This window comes from Geotrypetes seraphini, chromosome 13 (genome assembly GCF_902459505.1).
Source record: "Geotrypetes seraphini chromosome 13, aGeoSer1.1, whole genome shotgun sequence".
NCBI lineage: Eukaryota > Metazoa > Chordata > Amphibia > Gymnophiona > Dermophiidae > Geotrypetes > Geotrypetes seraphini.
The window spans coordinates 13,784,492-13,809,690 of NC_047096.1; the positions used below are offsets into that span (position 1 = coordinate 13,784,492).

Sequence of the window (25,199 nt, forward strand, 5' to 3'; positions counted from 1 at the left end):
ACAAATCCCCCCTTTTTCATTCGCCAAACTAGTGTCTCACGAAAAATTCTGACTCAAGGGGGGGGGGGCGAGACTATGGCGTGAGCGTGAACGTCACAAACGCACCTTCGGGTCGCTGGATGCAGGTGTGCTGGTTATCGCTCAGAAAGAAGCCCTCGCGGCAGCGACACTCATAGCTCCCCATCATGTTGATGCAGACCTGCTGGCAGCCTCCGTTCCCCTCTGCGCATTCGTCCAGATCTGTAGAAGATATAGCAAGACAGGAGATGAGGATCGCTTATGAAGAATAAAAACCATAACCTTCTCTTTTACTAAGGCGCGCTGGCTGATTTAGCGTGCGTTACACGCCAACGCGCACCTTAGTAAAAGGACCCCATTATTGAGGCTGGCCAGTGTATAAGAGGAAGAAGCTTAAATGCTAAAAACTGTAGACCTGCGGTGGTTGACAGTCACGGGTGGCATTAAGGCTGGACATTCAATGCCAGGGCTAATTCTGTCCACAATGGTCAGTGTTCTATATTTTGTACGCTTGTTACTGTTCTAAAAGGAGACTGCGAGGGGATATGATCGAGACTTTCAAAATACTGAAAGGAATCGACAAAACAGAGTAGGAAAAAAAAATGATTTACAATGTCCAATGTGACACGGACAAGAGGACATGGACTGAAGCTAAGGGGGGACAAGTCCAGGACAAATATCAGGAAGTTCTGCTTCACGCAACGAGTGGTGGACATCTGGAATGCTCTCCCACATGAGGTTATTGCGCAATCCACCGTTCTAGGATTCAAAGGCAAATTAGATGCACATCTCCTTACGAGAGGCATAGAGGGATATGGGTGACTAAAATTATGCCATATGTACACCTGGTTGGGCCCCCGCGTGTGCGGATCGCCAGACTTGATGGACCGAAGGTCTGATCCAGAGATGGCAGTTCTTATGTTCTTATGTTTTACTACTTGGGATCTAGCTAGGTACTTGGGACAATCAAGCCATTGTGACATTACTGCTGAGGCTGGTTCTTAGGCACTGGTGGAATGAAGCATTATGACATCACAATCTCAGCTCTGGAATGTTGCTACTCTGGGTTTCTGCCTGGTACTAGTGAGCTGGATTGACCACTGTGAGAATGGGCTACTGAAAGAAATCGACAAAATAGAGCAGGAAAAAAATTATTTACAATGTCCAATGTGACACGGACAAGAGGACATGGACTGAAGATAAGAGGGGACAAGTCCAGGACAAATATCAGGAAGTTCTGCTTCATGCAACGAGTGGTGGACATCTGGAATGCTCTCCCACATGAGGTTATTGCGCAATCCACCGTTCTAGGATTCAAAGGCAAATTAGATGCACATCTCCTTACGAGAGGCATAGAGGGATATGGGTGACTAAAATTACGCCAGGTGTACACCTGGCTGGGCCTCCATGTGTGCAGAACGCCGGACTTGAAAGTCTGATCCGGAGATGGCAGTTCTTATGTTTAATAAATATTTTTTAAAAAATATAAAAATAATGCTGTCTGCCATGGGCTGAATATCAGCCAGTATGTATTTATTAATAGTTGTGAAGACCAGTTTTAGATAGAACACGGAGGGGGTGATTAAGCTGTTCGGTTTGGGACATGGAAAATTCCTACTATATTTTACAGAAGGCTCTGGCGAACATGCATGAAAGGATTCACAGGACTGTTTGTTGATGTCTTTCATACACAGCAGAAAGAGTAATTTAAAAAAGCCGTTCTTGGGGGTGGGGGTGGGGAGTGTGCGCGACTTTACCCCATTTGCATGTGAGAGCAGCTTTTTAAAATGGCCATTCCAGACATCCGAACCTTTCACCCTCAATCACCACCTTCCAATAATCTCCCGGTAATTACACCTCCTTTCATTTCCACAACATCCTCCCAACACCTCCTCACGTCATCAATTACCCCCAACACCTTCCCATTACAGCCTTTCCCAAAATCCATGCTCTCTAATATAGCCCCTCTCAACATCCAGACCCTCTACTATACCACTCCTGGCATCATCCTTCTCTAGTCCCCCTATTTCCCCCCGTGACTCTTACCAGGATCTCTGGTAGTACAGTCGGATCAGAAGCTCCCTTACTTGGCTGGGTGACCCCCTAGTGGTATTACTGCAAAATTACCACTAGGGAATATTAGGTGCCATTTTGAACCTGGGGACTTGTAAGAACAGGAGTGATTGGAGATTGCTGCTGCTCTGATTGAATTACCCTGATGAGAGCCAGGGGAGGGGGATTAGAGGGTAGGCGGGTCTATTGGGTAGGGCATCATGTAGGGCTATGCATGTTGGGATGGCATAATGGGGAGGGTCTGAATGTTGAGAAGGGGCTGTATTGAAGATATTTATGGCAGAGGGCTCTAATGGGGGGGGGGCATCTGGATGTTGGAGAGTTGTTAGTTGTGGTAATTAATGTGGAGGGCATCAGGGGTTGATTGGGGTGCGAGCCTTGGCTTGGCCTTTCCTTTTGCTTCTTTTTAGCAGGTATAAATCATGACACTTAACTCAATCCCTAGCCAAACTCTGGTCCTAACCATGACTACTTGCTGGTAGGCACCTTGATGTAGACGTCTATGTCAAGTTAGGCGCCTACTGACTCATTAATTTTTTAAAAATCTTTTTTTAAAAAAAATTTTCTTTATTAATTTTCTTTTTTTTTTTTTTTCATTTTAAATTCTTTATTCATTTTCAAACTTACAATAAGTGTGATAAAATGTCCAAACAAATTAACAATATCTATATCACTTAATAATCATCAATGGTAACAGTGATAAATACTTAACTCCCACCCTTCCCCCCTTACTTATCAAATAATCAATACTTATACAATACATAACTATAAAATCCCCCCCCCTTTCCCTCACAATTGAACTTGTAAATTTAAGGGAAAAGAAAATTTCATCTTTATTAATTTTATCACCAAGCATAACTTGTACAGAAAGCAAATATTAGCTATTTTATATACATCAAAACATAATCTTTCATAAACATCAGAAGAAATAAAGATAAATTTTTAGCCAATCATGCTCAAGTCCTCAATGGGATCCAAGATAATAACATTAGCGAGAGAATAAGAAACTGAACTTTAATAACGCTGGGTAAGGAGTTACATTCATTAATCAATAGGGCCTAAGATTTTTCTACCTCCAGACGGGATAACGCCAAGAAAGATGTCAACTGGGTTGGCTCAAAGAAAAACCTATTTAACAGTATGGTAACACATTGTACACTTACAAGGGTGTCGCACGTAAAATGTAGCACCCAAAGATATAACCCCAGGTTTCATCAAAAGAAATTCACGGCGACGCTTCTGCATCTCCCGTGAAAGGTCAGGGAACACCTGTATTTTAAATCCCATGAATTCTTTCCGTCTGTTTTTAAAGAAAAGTGTCATCGACAAAGCTTCATCAATGGAAAGGAGCTACCAAAATGATCAAAGTAGCTGGGACTGCTGTCTCTTTATCTGATTTCTAAATGCTGAGCCGCCCATAGGAACAGAATGAGCGGCTTGGCATTTAGCTCGCGCGTCACTCCCTCCCTCCCCCCCCTCCGCCCCTCCTTTACTACGCCACTGGCAACTACTTATCTATTCAGATAAAATCATTTAAGCAGAATCCCAATATCATCAGAGACACACATGCAGAACGCTCTTGTCTAGACACCTTGGCAAGCACAGCTCCGGTGCCTGGACTGGATGAGAGTAACCAAAGGAAGGAAGAGAAATGTTTTTCTTATGATCTAATTAGTTAGGTAAACTGAAGCACGGGGGATGCATAGTGACTCACTCAAGGCCACACATAGTCAGTAGGAGAGAGGAGCTGAACTTACTTCCCAGGATAGCAACTAATGCTTCAAATGCTCTTCGCAATTAGATCACACCTTTCCCTTGTTTCGGTTTTCCCTCATTTTGATTCTTTCCCGCTGTCCCATGGGCATAGGTACCAATGAGCAAGTGGGGCAAAATGCCAAGTAGTAGGGGCCACTTGCAGTTGAAGTAAGGGTTACCATATTTCGGGCTGCAAAACCCATGACACATGGCCCTGCCCTTGGTTCCGCCCCTTTCCACCCCAGCCCCTCCCAGTTCATCCTCCAGCCCTGCCCCCACGAACCTCCTCTGTTCTTCCCTGGCAAGCTCCGACCGTGTCTGGAGGGCCTGGAGCGTGCGCGGATGTGTGTGGCGTCATCTGCGCCTGCTCAGAGGCCCTCCAGATGCGACCAGAGCTCTTCGGGGCTTTCCAAAACCAGGACAAACTGCTGGGTTTTGGAAAGTCAGTCCAGACACCTGGACAGCCCTCTAAAAAGAGGACATGTCCAGGTTTTCTTGAACATCTTGTAACCCTAAGTTGAACCTCACCTTCCTGCTAGTCTGGTATATCTCTCTTCCTCTCCCTTCCTCCCCCCTCCCACCAGAAGTCCAGCATCTCTCTATCCCCTCCCTTCATGGTCCTTCAAACATGGTAGGTCATCAATAGAGGCAGTGATCAAAACAGGTTGCCTCCAGCTAGTCCCTCCAGGGCCTTTTCTGTATGGTCTCCCACCCATAGGAAGTTGTATCAGAGAACCGAGAGGCTGCACAGGAAAGGTCCTAGAGGGGGCTGGCTGGAGGCAACCTGTTTTGATTGCTGCCTCTATTGATGATCCACCGTATTTGAGGGACCACTGGGAGGGGGGACGATGGGGGGGAGGGTTTACAGTAAAGTGCCAGACCCATATGGGAAGGGTGGGAGAGCAGATGGAGAGATGCTGGACCTGCTTGTTCAGACTAGGTATTAAAACATTAAAAATTGATACTAATATTCTGCAACACTTTATTTTGGATTGTTAACAGCAAATTCTTAAATGAAATTCATGAGTAACACACTTAAGAAATTGTTTGTAGTTACTATAATCAAGTGGGCAAGATTGAAATTAATGCATTTACAGAATTTGAAGAGCATTTCAGGGCCACAATGGAGGATTTTCTCAGGAGTCTCTCATGAGACACTTTGTCAAAAGCTTTCTGAAAATCCAGATAACGTACACCAACCAGCTCATCTTTATCTACATGTTTATTCACACCTTCAAAGAAATGAAGCAAATTGGTGAGGCAAGACTACTCCCTTGGCTGAACCCATGCTAACTCTGTCCCATTAAACCATGCTTATCTATGTGCTTTGTGATATTATTTTTTATAGTAAATTTCACTGTTTTCTCCGGCACTGAAGACAGGCTTACCAGTCTGTAATTTCCTAGATCACTCCAGAACCTTTTTTAAAAAATCAGCATAACATTGGCCACCCTCCAATCTTCAGTGCTATGAATGATTTTAGTGATAGGTTAAAGATTACTAACAGCAGATCAGCAATTTCATTTTTGAGTTCTTTCAATAGTCTGAGGTATATACCATCTGGTCCAGGCAATTTATCATTCTTTAACTTGTCAGTTTGTCTCAGTACGTCTTCCAGGTTCACAGAGATTTTTTTTCTGTTCCCCTGCATCATCACTCTTGAAAACCATTTCTAGTTTAGATAAAGTCAGTATTCAAAATCCAGGTTAAAATCCCATTTTTTCAAGGTTGCTTTCAACTCCTAACTCCCACTCACTTGTAAAGCACCCTTGACTGAGAAACTCCTTGACCCCCTTACTTCTCCTGCTTATCTGTTTGATTAGATCAGGGGTGTCAAAGTCCCTCCTCGAGGCCCACAATCCAGTCGGGTTTTCAGGATTTCCCCAATGAATATGTATGAGATCTATGTGCATGCACTGCTTTCAATGCATATTCATTGGGGAAATCCTGAAAACCCGACTGGATTGTGGCCCTCAAGGAGGGACTTTGAGATCCCTGAACTAGGGGGTAGTCAAGTCAGCAGAAATCCCCAGTTGCCCCCTCTCATGCTGCATCTGGTCTTAAAATGGCTGCCATGACCTCTAGGAGTCGTCTCACAGTACTGTATACTTAAATCACTTTGAATATCAGGCCGAAACAATTTTCATTATGTTTACATTTGCTCTGCTGCATCCTGATCCTTTGATAAGGAATACAGGGGTCCTTTTACTAAGGTGTATTAGCCATGTCAGCACGCACTAAATGCCAACGCATCCATTATATTCTATGGACGCGTTAGCGTTTATCATGCGCTAATATTTTGCACACGCTAAAACGGCTAGCGAGCCTTAGTAAAAGGACCCCAATGTATGTTTGAGACTCCTCCTTAGTAAGATAGCCATTAAATAGCCGTAACATGGCAAGTAATGCATTTTGAGTTCGTTTTATGTTCCTTTAGCAAGCTAAATCTCCAAATTCTAATTTTTATGATGTCTTCCTAGTTATGGGCAAGACCTACAAAAAAAACCCCAAAAATACATTTCCAGAAACTAAATGCTGACCCAACCTGAGTGTTTAAATGAAGGTTCAAATTCCAGAGCTAGTTCATAAGGTTAGTAGAGGTCTTCAACTGGAATGATTTTTGGGACTTCTTGTAAGAACACTTAAATACCAGCTTCTGCTGTCAGAGGAGATAATCCTCCCCCTCATACCTGCACTATCTATGACCCCAGCATTGACTATGAGGCCAGAAATGCAATCTAACTGAAATAAGAGTCAGGGAGAAACAGCAGCGTGCTATGGGACTGACAATTCGTAAGCACAGCAGGTAAATGTATATTGAAGTCAGTGAGCTTTGCCCCCGGATTCTACTATCTCCCCCCTGTGACTCTTACCAGGATCTCTGGTAGTAGTGTCAGAACAGGAGCTCCCTTACTTGGCTGGGTGACCCCCCCCTGGTGGTACTACTGCAAAATTACCACTAGGGAATATTAGGTGCCATTTTGAACCTGGGGACTTGCAAGAACAGGAGTGATTGGGGATTGCTGCTACTCTGACTAAATTACTTTGATGAGAGCCAGGGGAGGGGGATTAGAGCGTAGGGGGGTCTATTGGGAAGGGCATCATATGCGTGTTGGGAAGATGCCAAAATGCGGGCATGTAGGGCAGATGTGCATGCAAATTAATGAGCTAATGAGGTGTCAACAATCATTGGCGTTAGTTTATCTATTTATCCATCAAATTTATAAGCCACATATCCCAAAAATCTAAACAGGTTATAATACAATAATACATAAAAGTAATAGAAAAAAACAAAGCTAATATAGCACATAATACCAAATACAGCCAAATTGATATAATTTGGATTTTTGGGTTTATCTGCCTGCACGCTATTCTATAACCTTGTGTGCCTATATTGCCTCGCACGCAACCCAAAAGGAAGCAAGGCTATGGGGCATTCCCAAAATTTAGGTGCAGGTTTCAGCAGGCCTAAATCCTTCCGCCACAAGTTGTGTGCTCCGCCCAGAGAGCCCTTTATGGAATAGCACTTAACGTGGATCTTTTTAAGCACCTAAATTTGATCTTCGTTTACGGAATTTGGAGGTGATTCTATACAGGGCGCCTAAATTAATTAGCACAATACCCTTAAAAGCTTCAATAATTGGAAAAAAAAAATGTAATTGGGCAAAAGGCACCCAACGCCTAAGTGGGTGTTTCTCTGGGTGGAGCATGACAGGCGCCGCGCTAAGAGCGATTCTCCCAAAACTGAGGCGCCTGAAATGTTGGCCTTTAAACACCTGGCCTACATATCAGGTGTTTTAAGTTTTTACACAGGTGCCGCCAGCTGTGATTCTGTAAACGGTGCCTAAGTGTGATTGACATGTGGCCAGCGCCATTTTTATAGGCGCCGGTCAGTGAGGTAGTAAGGGGGGGGTGGGCAGTCCGCCCTGGACGCAGTCTTCCTCAGATTGCTGGTACCCCTTCTACTCTCTGCTCCCCCTTTCCCACTCCTCCCCCTGCCACGCATGTGCCCCTTCCCTTCCCCCTCCCCCCCAGTACCATAACTTCGGCGCGAGCAGCCACGAACTTGCTGCTTGCGTCGGCCTCGGCGCTCTCTCCCACATCACTTCTGGGACCCGTGCCCAGGAAGCGAAGTCAGAAAGAGCGCCAAACCTGACACGAACGGCATGTTCGTCGCTGCTTGCACCCACCAAAAGATAAAAAGGGATGGGAAAGGGGGCAGGGGGGAGGAGAGGGGTGTTACCACCCCAGCAGCTGCTCACCCCCTCTACGCCACTGGCGCCGGTCGATTTAGGTGCCGTTTATAGAATCCGCCCCTTAATGGCTTTCTACAATGATATCAACAAAACAACAAAAATTCGAATGGTACTATACTGATAAAAGAAACAAACAACAAAAACCATTCACAAAACTCAAAAAAGAGACACCGATTCCACAAAATAATTTGTTAAAATTTACTGTAAACCTGAAATCTAATTATTTAAAATATTTCAATTATTAATTAATTATTACGGAGAAATGCCTCAGACTTAGGAGTAAATCTTTCCAACTGGAACTATTCAAGAGAAGAATGAATTCATCTCTTGCCTCCTTATAACATCACAGGCCAAAATAAGGAGTTAAGATATACCTGAAACATAATGAAATAAATTGAAATGTAAGAAGATAATTAAATTGACACTCTGACAGAAGTTTGTCTTGAGTCTCAAAAAATGATATGCTGATTCTTTAATTAAATTTTCAAATTTTAAATGAAAGTAAATTAAATTATATTAAAGTACTTTAAAATAGATTATAAGTTATATGTTGATTCTCTACTAATTAAAACTAGATCAGAAGTTATAAGTTTTTGAATTAATTAAAGTTATAAAATAAATATTTTGGTAGGGAGGTGATGTTTAATTCATTCTTCTCTTGAATAGTTCCAGTTGGAAAGATTTACTCCTAAGTCTGAGGCATTTCTCCGTAATAATTAATTAATAATTGAAATATTTTAAATAATTAGATTTAAGGTTTACAGTAAATTTTAACAAATTACTTTGGAATCGGTGTCTCTTTTTTGAGTTTTGTGAATGGTTTTTGTTATTTGTTTATTTTCTACAATGAAATACCATAAAATGGCCAAGTCCCTCCGCACAGATGATTCCAGTCCTGTTAACATTGGTAGCTCCGTTACACCCAGGCTGGTTTTCACGCCTCATCTGCAGCTCACTCTCCCTCCCCGAATCTCTTATTATGGTGCCCGATCTTTCCCCCGACTCTATTACATGCATAACATTTGCCCTCATAATGGACAGCAGTCTCTATAAACACAAGGCTTATATTACACTTCTGTACTTCATCCTGCCTTTTTTTTTTTAATCAGCTCACAAAAAAAAAAAAAAAAAAAAAGCAGGCTCGGTCCCTCCCTTATCTGTTTCCAGCTGTGTAAACTTCAGCTCTCCATTAATTTGAGCTCTGCGAGTCTGCGATGATTGTATTTAATGTGAAACGTATGTATACATATAATGGGCTGGCATAGTGTCTGAATGAACATGCTAATGACTACTATGCAGATAATAATTATGAGGAAGTCAACTGCACCGTTTCTCTTTAAGCTTCTCTATTTATTTAAGCAAAAAAATTTTTTTAATTTTTTTTTTTTTGGGGGGGGTAGCTGTAATGTTTCCTCCCTTGACAGTACCCATAGGCAGAAATGAGGGCAGAGAGAATGATGATCTGTCTTTTGTTATTTTATCACTGCAAGTATGTTCCCTCTCTATCTCTTTGTGGGGCAGCGCAGAATAAAATAAAGCACCCGGTGTAAGAGGCTTGCAGAATCTACGAGGGAACAAACACATCTGAAGTGGCGGAACAGAAGAACCGCTACGGAAACCGCAAGGGAAGAGGAAGGGGATAGGGTTGACAGAGCACTCGCGGAATCACAAAGCCCCACCCACAACCCTACTCTCTTGCTTCTACTTTGCAGAATCTAAGCCATCTCAAAACTGAGGAAGGAGGACATCAGTAGGAGCTGGATCATGCAGCACTGGCAATTAAGGCTCAGAAGAGGGCAGGCACTAGGACTGTGACTTAAAACAGGAAGCCAGTAGAAGCTACTTGCTACAGAGTCTCATTCCTACCTTCTGCCGTTCATTGGCTCATTGTGCTGTCCAAGACCAAGGGAGGGAGGGAGCACAGAGAGAACAGTAGAAGAGGGTGGAGTGTGGATGGGGGTAGTAAGAGGAGACAAGTGAGAGAAGGTAGGGGGAGGCAAAGAGAGGAGAAAGCTGGAGATTATGCAATTCTTGAGTTCCCTGGGAAAACAGGGCTGAAGAAAGAGAAAGTATTGTGTGGCCCGGGTAACCCGTTCACCCCCACTCCTCTGCTTCATCCTCTTCCAACAAGCGAGTTACCTGTTGCCTGAAGTTATATTTCTGTCTTTATCTATGCAATTATAAAATAGAAATCTGGCAACTATTTCACAGAATCAACCAAACTGACAAGTTAAAGAGTGATAAAAATCACCTGGACCGGATGGTATACATCCCATGGTACTGAAAGAACTCAAACATGAAATTGCTGATCTGCTGTTATGGATCTGTAACCTGTCACTAAAATCAACTGTAGTACCTAAGGATTGGAGGGTGACCAATAAGAATTAACATTCTAAGACAGACCGAAAGTCTGTCAAGGCCAGTATTCTGTTTCCAACAGTGGCCAACCCAGGTCCCAAGTACCTATCAAGATCCCAAGTAGTAAAACAGATTTTATGCTGATTATCCTAGGAATAAGCAGTGGATTTTCCCAAGCCATCTCAATAATGGCCTATGGATGTCTCTTTTAGGAAATTAGCCAAACCTTTTTTAAACCCTGCTAAGGTAACCAATTTTTAAAAAGGGTTCCGGGGAGATCCGGGAAATTACAAACTGGTAAGCCTGACTTCAGTACAATAGTGGAAATAATATTGGATTGGATCTGGATTGGCCACCGTGAGAACGGGCCACTGACTCAGTAAGGCTATTCTTATGTTTTTACTGTTTGATTCCTACTAGTCTCCTGGTAACAAATCTGCTCTGCCTGCCTTTACTGTTGCCTGGTTCCTAGACTTCATCTCTGCCTGCTGATTTGGATTTGGTCCCATGCCTGGTACTTCTCATGCCTTCTATCAGACAGGATTGAAGATATAGTAGTATATTATACAGACTTTGATTCACTTTAGTGAGGTAGATTGTATATGTTTTAATATATTTATAAGGCATGAATTGTATGTGGAGAAGGTGTTGTATAGGTATTTTATTGAAAGCAATACATTTGTGAACACTTTATTTGGGATAGTGGCAATAGTAATTTATTCATATTAAATGTATAACTCTTTCTATTTATGTAAGTTAAATGCATATGCATTGGGAAAATCCAATTGGATTGCAGCCTTCGTTCCTCACTCCTCGCTTAGAGTTTTCACTAGGCCTGAGCAGGCAAGGGCCTGGCTGAAGGCCTTTTATTTAGACAATATCCACTTTACATTGGTACAGACGAAACATCGATATTATGAATTTGATAATAAATGTAACTAATTATTAGCCTTAAGTTAGGCTCTACGGCTGCTCCAGGTGATCAGGGTGGAAGATAGGTCAGCAATTTATCCATGTCTATAAAAAAATGATATGCTTGATATAATGCAATTAAAGAATCATGCAAATCTTTGCTGTGCTAACTGAACAGTTATAATTAAATTCACCTGTGCCTGGGGGCTGTATTTGGTGGTAGGTCGGAGAACTCTTGGTATTCTCATATGTGTCCCATTATGAGCAAAGCCACAGCTGCCAGATTGCTGGAGACATAGACCAAAATGTGAACGGATCTAAACTGTTTTTGAAGAGGTGCTGAGAGAGGATCTGTACGGGGAAGAAAAAAACTCCATTTTGGAATATCGTACCTGCTGGCATTCAAACTTGGGCTTCGGTAGGTTATTTCATTCTTCTTCTCTTTTCCTTTTTTGGTTCAACACTCTGCTATTCCAGCAAAGTCAGTTCAGGCAATAGTGTAGCCTTTAGAGCAGGGGTAGGGAACTCTGGTCCTCGAGAGCCGTATTCCAGTCGGTTTTTTCAGGATTTCCCCAATGAATATGCATTGAAAGCAGATCATGCAAATAGATCTCATGCATATTCATCGGGGAAATCCTGAAAACCCGACTGGAATACGGCTCTCGAGGATTGGAGTTCCCTATCCCTGCTTTAGAGTCTCTGTTAGGGTTTTATATAAAAAGGGGCTGATTCTGCAAATGGGCACCCTGATTGTGGGCGGCGGTGGGCATCCTATTGCCATCTGGCAGCCTGGCATTTGTTACGCATAGGGCCACTTAAGCTTGTCTGACAAAGACAGCATAGACCAGGGTTGCCCAATGCTGGTCCTCAAGATCTACTGGCAAGCCAGGTTTTCAGGATGTCCACAATGAACATGCATGAGAGAGATTTGCATACCAAGAAGGCAGTGCAGGCAAATCTCTCTCATGCATATTCATTGTGGATATCCTGAAAACCAGTAGATCTCAAGGACCGGACTTGGGCAGCCCTGGCATAGACATTAGGCTTGATGAGTCTCGGCAAGCTCTCCGTTACATCATGGATTTTGGCACAAGGCAAACGGCACATCAAGTTTCAAGTTGCTTTTTAGTTCGTTCATGAATCAAAGCATTTAATGCCGCTTGGGTGGCTAAATAAGTTTCTCAAGAAAGGGTAGTGGGGTTAAGGAGGTATTGATCGTTTGCTTCCTGCAGTTGTTTTTCCGAATGTACAATACCCTGAGCAATTCACCTGGCTCTAGTATCATATATTGTATGATTACTACTTTAAGAGTTTCCCAATACAAAGTGGGGTTATCCTTGTGTTTGTTCATTATGTTGGACATACTCTTTGTATTTGGATTGAAGGTAAGTTTGAAAATGTTCATCATGTATTATAAAGGAAGGAAATCTCCATTTAGTGTTGTCCTCATGTGCTAGGGAAATATCGCAGTCCACCTGACAGCATGGTCCGAGACAACAATAGGACCAATGCTAGTTTTGAGAATACGTGGGAAAAGATTCTGAGATATCAATATATAATCAACTAGTTTTTTAGCCCGTTACATTAACAGGTGATAGAATAAATGTGTAGACTTAGGCTTTTCTTTTCTTTCTTTCTCTTTTTCTGTCTCTTCCCCCCCTGTCCAGTAGCACCCTTTCCCTGCTCCCCCCTGTCCAGCAGTAGCCCTTCTCCCTTCATTTTACCTCCCCTCTGTCCAGCAGCACCCCTTCCCTGCTCCCCCTGTCCAGCAGTAGCCATTCTCCCTTCATTTTACCTCCCCTCTGTCCAGCAGCACCCCTTCCCTGCTCCCCCCTGTCCAGCAGTAGCCCTTCTCCCTTCATTTTACCTCCCCTCTGTCCAGTAGCACCCCTTCCCTGCTCCCCCCTGTCCAGCAGTAGCCCTTCTCCCTTCATTTTACCTCCCCTCTGTCCAGCAGCACCCCTTCCCTGCTCCCCCTGTCCAGCAGTAGCCATTCTCCCTTCCTTTTACCTACCCATATTCAGGCTCCCATTTCCCCTTTTACCTTCCCTATTTCCATCTGACGCTGGTGGGATTCGGGCCCCGGGGGAGTTGACTTGTGCATTGGGGGCCATCGCACTCTAGTGCGGGGCCTCTGCCAGGCTGTGGGGAGCTGGTTTGCCCACACTGCGTCTGTGGAGCTCGGTGTCCGGGCTTGTCGGGTAGGTGTTCTAGGCCGCGGGAGGAGTGGGTTGTGTCTGGGAGCCGACAGGATAGCGCCATGGCCTTTGACCACCTCCGGCTACTCTCCCGCGTGCGCAGATGCTTCGGCGGGCCTTTTCGAAAGTGGTGCAGGGACCCATGCGGTAAGCAGCGTGACGTTTGCAGCGTCGCTGAGGGAGGGCGATGGGGAAATCGCCACAGCCAGAGTTCAACTCTACTGTGCATGCGGCAACACGGAGCCATGGATCACGGATCAGGGATCACGGCCGCACGGAGTTTCAACTGCGCATGTGCGCTAAGGGTTTGATTATAGCAGATATGGAACATGGAACCATAGACCCTTGACATATGAGTGTAGTCCTTAACAGATGGATTTAAGAGACACCAAGGATTTACCAAGTTTAAAGCTTCGCATAAGTATGGCAATCCTTTATGGCAACTTAAAACATTTCCATGTTTTGGTGAGGACTTATCTAACAGAGGGTCGAAGACTTGGTTAAAGCCTCCGGCAAGTATCGCAGGGAGCTGTTTAGACTGTGTGGACAAGTGAACATGCTTTTGAAAAAAGCGTGTTCATAATTATTAGGAGCGTAGACCATCAGTAAATAGAAGGCCAGCCCCAGGACTTCTACGTGTAATAGGAGGTATCGACCATAAGTATCTTTTTGAATTTGGGTGACCTGGCTGATAAATCCCTTTCACACTAAAATTGTCACCCCCCCTTTTTTTTCTGCGAGTAAGAAACAAAGAAGACCTGCCCTACCCAGGAAGTTCGAAGCTTAAGATGTTCTTGGTCAGTGAGTTTGGTCTCTTGCAGGTAGGCTAAATCTACTGCATGACGTTTAAATTGGGAGAGGATCTTGGTTCGTTTTATAGGCAAAGTTACCCCAAAGACATTCCAAGTGACAAGCTTAAGTTTAGTGGAAGGCATTAAAAAAAAGATGCGGAATGCCAAAGAATCAGTTATGTAATCAATAAGACATCCTGAGTGCCCAGCCTCCACCCAGTATGACCTCAAAACAGATAAAGTTATAGAGGAAAAATGCCCAAACGTCCAATAGGAAGACCTGAATCAGACAGTAATAAAAGTGCAGAGCAAGCAAAGAACCAGAACAATTGCAGAAATACATTCCCAGATCCCCAGCCCATCCCTCCCATAGTCCCAACAAAGCTTCCAGCAATTTCAACTCTCAATGCATTCCAAGCATATGACATACAGCACAATACGAGGATACCAATAGGAATCCAATAGATCTCTTCTCCACCATCCTTCCCTTCAAACTCACCTATATCCCACCAAATCGAGTACACCCAGCCTCATATGCGAGGTCGAGGATGCCCGAGTCATGTCTAGATGTTAGTGCCCCCCCTCCCCACCAACTCCCCAAATTACCCACTTAACACATGCTTTCGAAAAGACCCCAACATCCAACAGTATACAATTTCCTATAAGGCATAAACATCTTCAGTCACATATTTACGCCTGATAAGTAGCTCTGTAAGAAAGCAAATTGTTTCCCCACAAATAAGTGGGTCGAGCTAACACTCATACTGCATAGTAACCTAGATACGCAGACAAGCTGCATAGTCTAGGAGAGTGTGTATGCTAGCGCAAACTAGTTGCCGTACTTGAAGAAGGACATGGTACTACTCGAAAGTGTCCAGAGAAGAGCGACTAAAATGGTTAAGGGGCTGGAGGAGTTGCTCTACAGCGAGAGATTAGAGAAACTGGACCTCTTCTCCCTTGAAAAGAGGAGACTGAGAGGCGACATGATTGAAACGTTCAAGATAAAAAAGGGAATAGACTTGGTAGATAAGAGGACAGGTTATTCACCCTCTCCAAGGTAGAGAGAACGAGAAGGCACTCTCTAAAGTTAAAAGGGGATAGATTCCGTACGAACGTAAGGAAGTTCTTCTTCACCCAGAGAGTGGTAAAAAACTGGAATGCTCTTCCGGAGTCTGTCATAGGGGAAAACACCCTCCAGGGATTCAAGACAAAGTAGATAAAGACAGGTTGTTCACCCTCTCCAAGGTAGGGAGAATGAGAGGGCACTCGCTAAAGTTAAAAGGGGATAGATTCCGTACAAACGGAAGGAAGTTCTTCACCCAGAGAGTGGTGGAAAACTGGAACGCTCTTCTGGAGGCTGTTATAGGGGAAAACACCCTCCAGGGATTCAAAACAAAGTTAGACAAGTTCCTGCTGTACCAGAACGTACGCAGGCGAGGCTGGTCTCAGTTAGGGCACTGGTCTTTGACCTAAGGGCTGCCGTGGGAGTGGACTGCTTGGCACAATGGACCACTGGTCTGACCCAGCAGCTGCAATTCTTATGTTCTTACCCAAGTCATCTGAATTTGCATGAGCCCCTACTCTTTGCACTACGTGTAGGCCAGCTTCAATGCCCACCCAGACAAATGAGAGGGGAAATGGACTAATATTTGCTATATAGACCCCAGGGAGGCAGAGGCAGTTCCAAACTGAGCAACAGGTGCGTAAAGTAAAGGCACACTAATCATGAAGACTCTTTTGGCAGACTGGCAAGATATGCGCACAGTGAGTCTTTCTTTGCAATAATGTTGCCGCTCCCTGATGATGTTGGACGGGCGAGTCTCGAACGAGCACACTGCTTGGTTAAAAAACTAGAGGATCGGCAATGTCCGCGTGCCGTAATTGGTAAAATTCACAGCTATGGAAGAAGTAGGAAAGCAGCGGGCAAAACTGAAAGGAGCTACTGTAAGGGCAACAAGCCATTTTGTAAGGAAAGTAAGCAAGAGGAAAAGATAGCGCTTTCGGTTCTCAAAAGCAGCAGCTGAGATTAGCTGTCTAACTCAAAAAGATCACAGAAAGAGGAAGACAGCAAAGACAATATAAAAATGACAGGTGGTTTTCAAGAGTGCGAGGGTTAAACTTTAAAGAGTTTAAGACTCATCTAGGCAAATGTTATATAAGCTTCTTTGATGCAAATATGTATTACAGTAATGTGAGAATGTAGCACAAATATAGAATTCAATAACTTCTTGGCAGCCTAAAGTTATCTAGAACAGTGGTTCCCAACCCTGTCCTGGAGGACCACCAGGCCAATTGGGTTTTCAGGCTAGCCTTAATGAATATGCATGAGATAGATTTGCATATAACGGAAGTGACAGGCATGCAAATCCGCTCCATTCATATTCATTAAGGCTATCCTGAAAAACCGATTGGCCTGGTGGTCCTCCAGGATAGGGTTGGGGGACCACTGATCTAGATGGCAGTGACAGCAGCAGCAGCAGCAACTGTACACAACTGCCTCATCCCCCTCCCCCATGGAATATATCAATGGTCCCCAACCCTGTCCTGGAGGACCACCAGGCCAATCAGGTTTTCAGGCTAGCCTTAATGAATATGCATGAGATAGATTTGCATATAACGGAAGTGACAGGCATGCAAATCCGCTCCATTCATATTCATTAAGGCTATCCTGAAAAACCGATTGGCCTGGTGGTCCTCCAGGATAGGGTTGGGGGACCACTGATCTAGATGGCAGTGACAGCAGCAGCAGCAGCAGCAGCAGCAACTGTACACAACTGCCTCATCCCCCTCCCCCATGGAATATATCAATGGTCCCCAACCCTGTCCTGGAGGACCACCAGGCCAATCAGGTTTTCAGGCTAGCCTTAATGAATATGCATGAGATAGATTTGCATATAACGGAAGTGACAGGCATGCAAATCCGCTCCATTCATATTCATTAAGGCTATCCTGAAAAACGGATTGGCCTGGTGGTCCTCCAGGATAGGGTTGGGGGACCACTGATCTAGATGGCAGTGACAGCAGCAGCAGCAGCAGCAGCAGCAGCAACTGTACACAACTGCCTCATCCCCCTCCCCCATGGAATATATCAATGGTCCCCAACCCTGTCCTGGAGGACCACCAGGCCAATCGGGTTTTCAGGCTAGCCCTAATGAATATGCATGAGAGAGATTTGCATATAATGGAAGTGACAGGTATTCAAATCTGCTCCATGCATATTCATTAAGGCTATCCTGAAAAATAGATTGGCCTGGTGGTCCTCCAGGACAGGGTTGGGAACCATTGATCTAAAACACTAACTGGCAAATTCTATATAGTCCACCTAAAGTAGATGACTAACTTAATTGATTATTAGGCTTATTTAGTGTCAATAATTGGCCATAATTAGACTTAGTAGTCCTTTTATGAAGGTGCGGTAGTCGATTTAGCGAGCGCTTAAAATTAGCACGTGCTAATTCCTAACATGCGCGAACGCATCCATAGGATATAATGGACGCGTTCACATGTGTTAGCGTTTAGCGCGCGCTAAAACGGCTTGCGTGCTTTAGTAAAAGGACCCCTTAATTTAAAGTTTTATTTTATTAGGTGCCTAACTCGAAAAACACGATTCTATAAAAAGTAGGTGCCTAGTCCAAAGTGCCTACTTAAAAGTAGGCATGTTTTCGAGTTAGGCACCTCTTTGTGAATTAGACGCAGGTATTTAGGCGAAGAAAACCCTGGCATAAATTGGGTACGCCTAAATTTAGGATGCCTAGCCACGCCTAAGCCGGCTTAGGTGAAGCTAAGCGCAGTTCTATTCAGTGCACCTAACTTTCATAGAATTGCACTTAACACCATGCTAGTTGGCGACATATATAGAATCGGGGCCTAAAGTTATAACCCAAGTGATGTCTATAATGGACTAGCATTGGTGTGATGCACAGTTCTTGAGATAACAGGAATGCCAATTTTATCCTTCAAAGTTCCGTTATGAATTTTAAGGGTTTCTCCACCAGCCTTGGTGGCGAGCAATCCTTGGAGAGCATCGGACCTTTAACTCTGTCAGTAGGGCTGGCCGCTTTCAAGCAGCTTGGATTCCTCTCTCTGGTTCAGAAACAATAAACAGAACTGTAAAACTTCACAGCTGGAATGTCTCTGTAATGCAAAACCAAGTTACGAAAGATAGTCCCAAAGTTTCAAACTGCGCTCAAGTCTTTCTCTCGCAGAGCAAACTGTTAAGCAGAGCAGAAAGAGAAAGGCTGGAAAACACGATTCTTTGTCATTTATTTCAAAGACGTAGAAGGTGAAATGAACATGTGTAATTTCACAGTCTATAAAGAGTTTGGCAAAATTGCTTGCCTTTGACAGATGCTCTCTGCAAACAGCACATCATCAGGTTTACAAGTGGGTGACGTCATCTGATCATACCAGGGTAGAACAGCTCACTCAGAAGTCAGAACTAGTATGAGGTTTTGAGCATGTGCATTTCTTCCCCTGCTGAGCAGTTCTGTCAGCCTCCTCCGTTAGTGCAAAACTCCCGAGAACTCTCGGGAAGGAGGGTGAGCATGCATGCCCAGTGAATCCTGCCGTCTATGGAAAACACCTGGCACAGGTGAGCAATGTTGCTTTCTTAGTCAAGGAACAGGATTGAATTAGGGGAACAGGCAGGCGGCTTCCAAATTGAGGGTTAATCTAGTGTTCCAGTGTTGATGATATGAGAGCTAAATAGACAAGAAAAATAGATTGCCAGTACTGCGTGTCTCACTCTTATTTACATTTCAGAAATCGATTAAAAAAACTCTTCAAAATTTATGGCTTAATTAGGTCCTACGATTCCTTCTGTTTATTAATTAATCTTTTGTAAACCGCATTGAACTCCAAGGTTATGCGGTATAGAAATGTTATATATGTTATGTTATATATGTTATATATGGTATGTTATATATGTTATGTTATTTTTTCCTACCGATGACTGGTCTATGCAGCAATTATGTGGAGTGAACTTTTGGGGCACTGATCAAGTAGACGCTTTGCTGATGCCCTCTAATGATTTCAAAAGAGCTGGAGCAGTAGTGGTGGCTAATCTAATCCTTAAATTTATATACCGGGTCATCTTTTAAAAATAAAAGCTCGACTCGGTTTATATAAGATACTTAATGAAATGGGAAAAGTAAGACATTATGTCTATTATTTTTGTAAATGATTACAAAATCCAAATCTCAATAAAAATAACTGAAAGAACATTTTTAAAGATTTTCTGAAAGTTGGAAGAGATAAAAGAATTCTAATCCCAACAGGAAGTTCATTCCGAATAGATGTGAAAATATACACAGAGGATCGAGAAATATAACCCGGGGATTTTATTCTATTAAGAGATGGAAAAGATTATTTATACATCCGAGAAGTTCTAGACTTTACAGATCGTAATGAATTCAAAGAAATTGAGACTAAAGGTCCAAAAATTCCATGTATGATTTTAGAAGTAATGCTCGTAAATTTAAATTGAATTCTGAAACGGACTAGAAGCCAATGAAGAGTTTTTAAGAAAGGAGACACATGATCATATTTCTTCTTACCATAAATCAATTTGACTCCGATGCTATGAGGCTTAACTGCATTAGTTAAAGAGATACCAGTTCACTAATAACGGAATTGAAAATGGGAGGCTAGATAGTTAGGCAATGTCTCATTGGGGATCAAAGGAGGTAAAATGCTTTGCAGACTTTCTGATGGACTCTGTCCTTTTAAACATAGTAAGAGTTCATTTACATTGCAAAGTATGAACGGTCTTCCCGCTAGTGCTTATGAAGTTTAGAATAGAAGGCAAGACTAACTTTGTCAGGAACCTTCGAAGAGTTTGTAGGACAGCACTGTGAAGTTGAAATTGCGTGTACGGTTTATATTACATTACATTAGAGATTTCGATTCCGCCAATGCCTTGCAGTTCAAGGTGGATTAAAAAAAAAATTATAAAAAAGGTCTTACATGAGGAAGTTATCTGGTAATTTCTAGAGGAGACATGGAGTAGATGAGGTTGCTTTGGGGAATCGGGAAGGTATTGGAAAGTGGTATTGGGAATTGGAAAGGAGCTAGCGGTATTAAGTCGTTTGCAGGAATTTCTTGAAGAGTAGAGTCTATTTCTTTTCTGAATGTTTTGTAGTCTGGGGTCATAATTAGTAGATTGGAGATTTGGTTGTCGAGTTTAAGGTTTGGAAATTCACCAATTCTCCTTCCTAGAGTGACTGCTGCTAGAAAAAGTACTTTCCTTGTTGGGTTTTTCAGCGACGAGGATTCCAATTGCTTAAATGTCTATTTCCAAAGAGAAAGAACCCAACATTCCGTTCCCATGGGACTGAAGACTTCTAGATTGAAGACTTCACATGAAGAAGGTTTCTATGAATTTGGATACAATAGGATACTGGGAAGCCAGAGCTCAATATATTAGGACATAAGAGGCCGAGAGAGCACTAAAGATGCACTCTGACAGAGGACGTCTGTAATCCTAGCTAGTATAGATGACAAAGGTATTGGAGAATACTATTTAGTGGATACTGAAAGGGTTCCTGGCCTTCTGTTGAGCACCAGCTGGAAAATTTCTTTCATTTGACAGCATATTTATTCATTCAAACTTAGGGCTCCTTTTACTAAGGTGCGCTAAGCATTTTAGTGCGTGCACTAACCACATGCCAAACGATAATGTGTGCATGTTAGTCTATGGGCGCATTCGCAGTTATCGTGCATGTATATTTAGTGTGCGCTAAAACGCATAGCGCACCTTAGTAAAACATGGGGTTAGTTATTGCTGCTAAAACGAAGGTCCCAATGATTTACATACCCAGTGGCGTAGGACGGGTGGAAGGGGGGCAGACCGCCCCGGGTTAAGCCTTGGGAGCACTGGCACCTTTCCTCCACACTTTTGCCCTCCCTTTCCCGCCCCTATCTTGCACTTCTTTAAAATCTTTGCCAGCACGGAGCAACTACTCTAGCCTGGCTCCCTCTGAAATCACTTCCGGGTTGCGGGGCCAATAAGTGACATCAGAGGGAAAGCCAATGCGAGCAGCAGGCTGGAGAAGCTGCTCGCGATGGCGAAGATTTAAAGAGGCGCGGGGTGGGAAGGGAAGGTGCGAGTGTGGCGTGGAAGGAGCAGGGGATCGGAGAGGAAGGCGCGGGGAGGCGCCACTGCCCTGGGTGCCTCCACCCTCGCTACGCCACTGTCATACCTAAAACAAATTCAACAAAGCCCTGAAAATAAAATCCAAAATTTCATCTAATAAATTGCAGATTTTTTTCTTCTTCATTTTCAAAAGCTTCTCCGCCGCCTAGTTACACGGTTCACCGTCAAAAGCGCGCCGGACTGTGGCGCGGTGACATTTGCGCGTCGCCGCTTTTGAGGCTTTCTGTTAGCGCTGCGAGTGGTGAAAACTTGCATTGTAAGGATAACTATGGCAAATTGTAACCTGTTAACTGTATATTATGTATGTTTAACCTGTAACCCGGTCTGAGATCTTTTGGGGGGGGGGGATGGGATAGGAAATTAAATAAATAAATTACCAAGCATTTCAGTAACTCCAGTTGAAAAACAGAAGCCTTGAGACAATATCTCCCAGATTGCTTTACAGCTCCCCCTCCCAATTCGCAGTTTCCCCACTCGCGCATTCGGTTATTCGCAATTTTTTTTTTTTCCCCCTTGTTTTTTTAATGGAGAAACGCTGCCCCGGACATCCCCCCAGACATTACCTGCTGGTCTAGCGGTGACGCGGGGCAAGGGCGATCTTCCTACGCTCCTGCCCCGTGCAAAGCCGTCATCAAAATGGCTGCCGCGAGTTCCCGCTGGAGATTACAACAGGCACTCACGGCAGCCATTTTGACGATGGCTCTGCACGTAGGAAGATCGCTCCTGCTCCGCATCACCGCTAGATCACCAGGTAAGGTCGGGGAGGCAGGAGCGGGTCAGAGCCAGCCCAAAAAATTATTCACGCTTTTTCCCTATTCACGGGCCGGCTCTGCCCCCCAACCCCTGTGAATATTGAGGCTCTGCTGTATTTCTATAATTAATGGCATAGAATAATTACTTGCATATATTCAGAATCAGGTCTCTGAACAAATTCCTCCACTGTCACCGATATTCCTGCCAAAGCTGGTCGTAGACTGGACTCATAGTTTAGCAGGGAGTTGTCAGCCTCCTCCTTGCTCTGCTTCCCGTTACACTTTACCTTACCACAAATGCTAACAACGGGAGATCCTTGTGCTAATGGCTGCAACTAGCGAATCCCCTTACCTAGGCAGTTGTGTCCATCATGCGCCAATCGGAAGCCATCATAGCAGGTACAGCGGTAGTTCCCTGGGATGTTGACGCACTCGTGGACGCAGCCTGCATTATCCTCACGCTCACATTCGTCAACATCTGCACAAGAAATCCCCCCCCCAAAAAAAAATACCATCAGAAAATACCACAGCAGTGTGTTAAGCAGTATAAAACATAACAATCAGCTTATATACCGCAGAACCGTAAAGTTCTATGCGGTTTACAAAAAGAAAGATGTACAACTGAATCAAAATTAGTTACCCAAATATTTGGTGAATAGGAATGTTTTTGAATGACCCCTGAATTCTAAGTAGGACCTAGAAGTCATGATCGATCGATCTAAATTGTTACCCCATAAAGCTGCCCGGTAAGGCAAAAGATGTTGATGATTTTTTTTTTTTTTTAAGTTTACAACCTTTTACAGGTGGAAAGACAAAGTTCAAATGCGAGCTTCTCATATGTTTATCAGTGGCAAGAGAACAAAAGAAATAATCAGTTAAATATTTAGGGGTAAGACCAAACAAAACCTTATAACAAAAGCAGCCAAACTTATAACTTCACTCGCGCCTCCACCGGCAACCAGCGCAATTCCCTTCTTCAGTCCAAAAATCAATCGGACCGCGGCATTCTAAATTATGCGTAATCGCTGCATATTTCTTTACAGATTCAAAGCATTAGAGATCCATGTTTCATTTCCTGCGAGAGTTCCAGGGTAACCCTGGTTTGGCTATGAGCATCAGATTAGCTACACAAATACATTTTTAGTTTGATTGGTTGAGGGCTGGGAGTAGAGAATGACACGGTGACAAAATTCATCACCGTTCCCGTCCACGCGGATAACCGCGGGAAACCATCTTTATGTCATTCTTTAAGGAAAGAGGGAAGAATCAGAGTATGAATGGCCACAACCACTGACCCGCAAGCTTTGCTTTGAAGAATGCCGGTGTAGAAGGACTGAGGTTGAGAATGACAGTCTCTGGTATCCAGAGCAGATATTGTGATGTCATAATGCCTCATTCCACCAGTGCCTAAGAGCCAATCACATCAGTGATGTCACAATGGCTTCATTATCCTTGGCTCCCATAAGAATCAGAGTATGAATGGCCACAGCCACTGACCTGCAAGCTTTGCTTTGAAGAATGCTGGTATAGAAGGACTGAGGCTGAACTAGACACTAAAAAATAACAGTCTCTGGTATCCAGAGCAGATATTGTGATGTCATAATGCCTCATTCCACCAGTGCCTAAGAGCCAATCACATCAGTGATGTCACAATGGCTTCATTATCCTTGGCTCACATAAGAATCAGAGTATGAATGGCCACAACCACTGACCCTCAAGCTTTGCTTTGAAGAATGCTGGTGTAAAAGGACCAAGGTTGAAATAGACACTAGAAAATGACATGGGATTACTTCCCACGGTTATCCGCGGGGACGGGGACGGTGATGAATTTTGTCACCGTGTCATTCTCTAGCTGGGAGAACTAGAAGGCCGGTTGGTACTGATTCTGCTCATTCTTCACACCTCTCTCAGTCAAAGCAGAAATTCTAAACTGCGAATGGTTGACTTCAAATTGGACAGCCAACAGGGATAATACCTTCAACAACTATTTACAGTTGTTTCTATACTCCAGGAAATTTACTTGAGATAGATATAATTTACAACGTCTTCTTCGTAATTCTCCTTACTTAGTTGTAGCTGAAGTAAAGCTGGTTTTCTCTTCAGAGGAAAATCCGATATGGGAGGTTTTACTTTCATTGTAACGTAGCTCTGGAAGATTTTGTAGCTTTTATTCTCTCCCTTTCCTCTATCTCAGGGGTGTCAAAGTCCCTCCTCGAGGGCCGCGATCCAGTTGGGTTTTCAGGATTTCCCATATGAATATGCATGAGGTTCATTTGCATGCACTGCTTTCATTGTATGCTAATAGATCTCATGCATATTCATGGAGGAAATCCTGAAAACCTGACTGGATTGCGGCCCACTATGTGCGAAGTGGATCGACGTGAGCAGGGACCACTTTTACCATCTGTTGTAACTTGTAGGTAAGTGAATAAAAACAGTCCACTTGCTCATTGTCATCTATGTGCATGCACTGCTTTCAATGCATATTCATTGGGAAAATCCTGAAAACCCGACTGGATTGCGGCCCTCAAGGAGGGACTTTGAGATCCCTGGTCTACACCTAATTTTTGTTCTCTAATTCCAGGACCATCTTCACCAAACAAAAATTCAGCAGAGAATTTACCAGATGCTTTTAAAATTACTATAAATGCTTGCTAGCTATGATGCAAGAGATCTTATCCCTTGGAGGCCCAATTCTGACTGTTTTTCTTATAAATGTATTCAAATTATTGCTGCTGTAACCATTTAAAACCAAGGAGTGTTTTTGTGGGCACCTTGTATTTCTTGAAAAGGAGATGGAGATATCTAAAGCTTAGGCTGGTATTTTGCCAGTGAAAGTGGAGCCGATGGAGAACAAGCTGAAGAAAGTGAAGTTCCCAGGGGAGATTATTTAATGTGTGATAACACTTATTTACATGGCATACAGGAGAATG

The 25,199-nt window shown here is 43.5% G+C and overlaps 1 protein-coding gene across 6 annotated transcripts in view; it reads right to left on the reverse strand.

Moving 5' to 3' along the window:
- The window catches only part of SCUBE3 (signal peptide, CUB domain and EGF like domain containing 3), a 247,118-nt gene that overhangs the window by 159,293 nt on the left and 62,626 nt on the right, over positions 1-25,199 (reverse strand). For all 6 annotated transcript variants that reach the window (XM_033919102.1, XM_033919097.1, XM_033919101.1 and 3 more), the window contains exons 3-4: positions 22,619-22,744; positions 106-240 (exon numbers count right to left, since the gene is read on the reverse strand). In XM_033919102.1, coding sequence (XP_033774993.1) covers positions 106-240; positions 22,619-22,744 — 261 coding nt within the window. The remainder of the gene's footprint in view (positions 1-105; positions 241-22,618; positions 22,745-25,199) is intronic.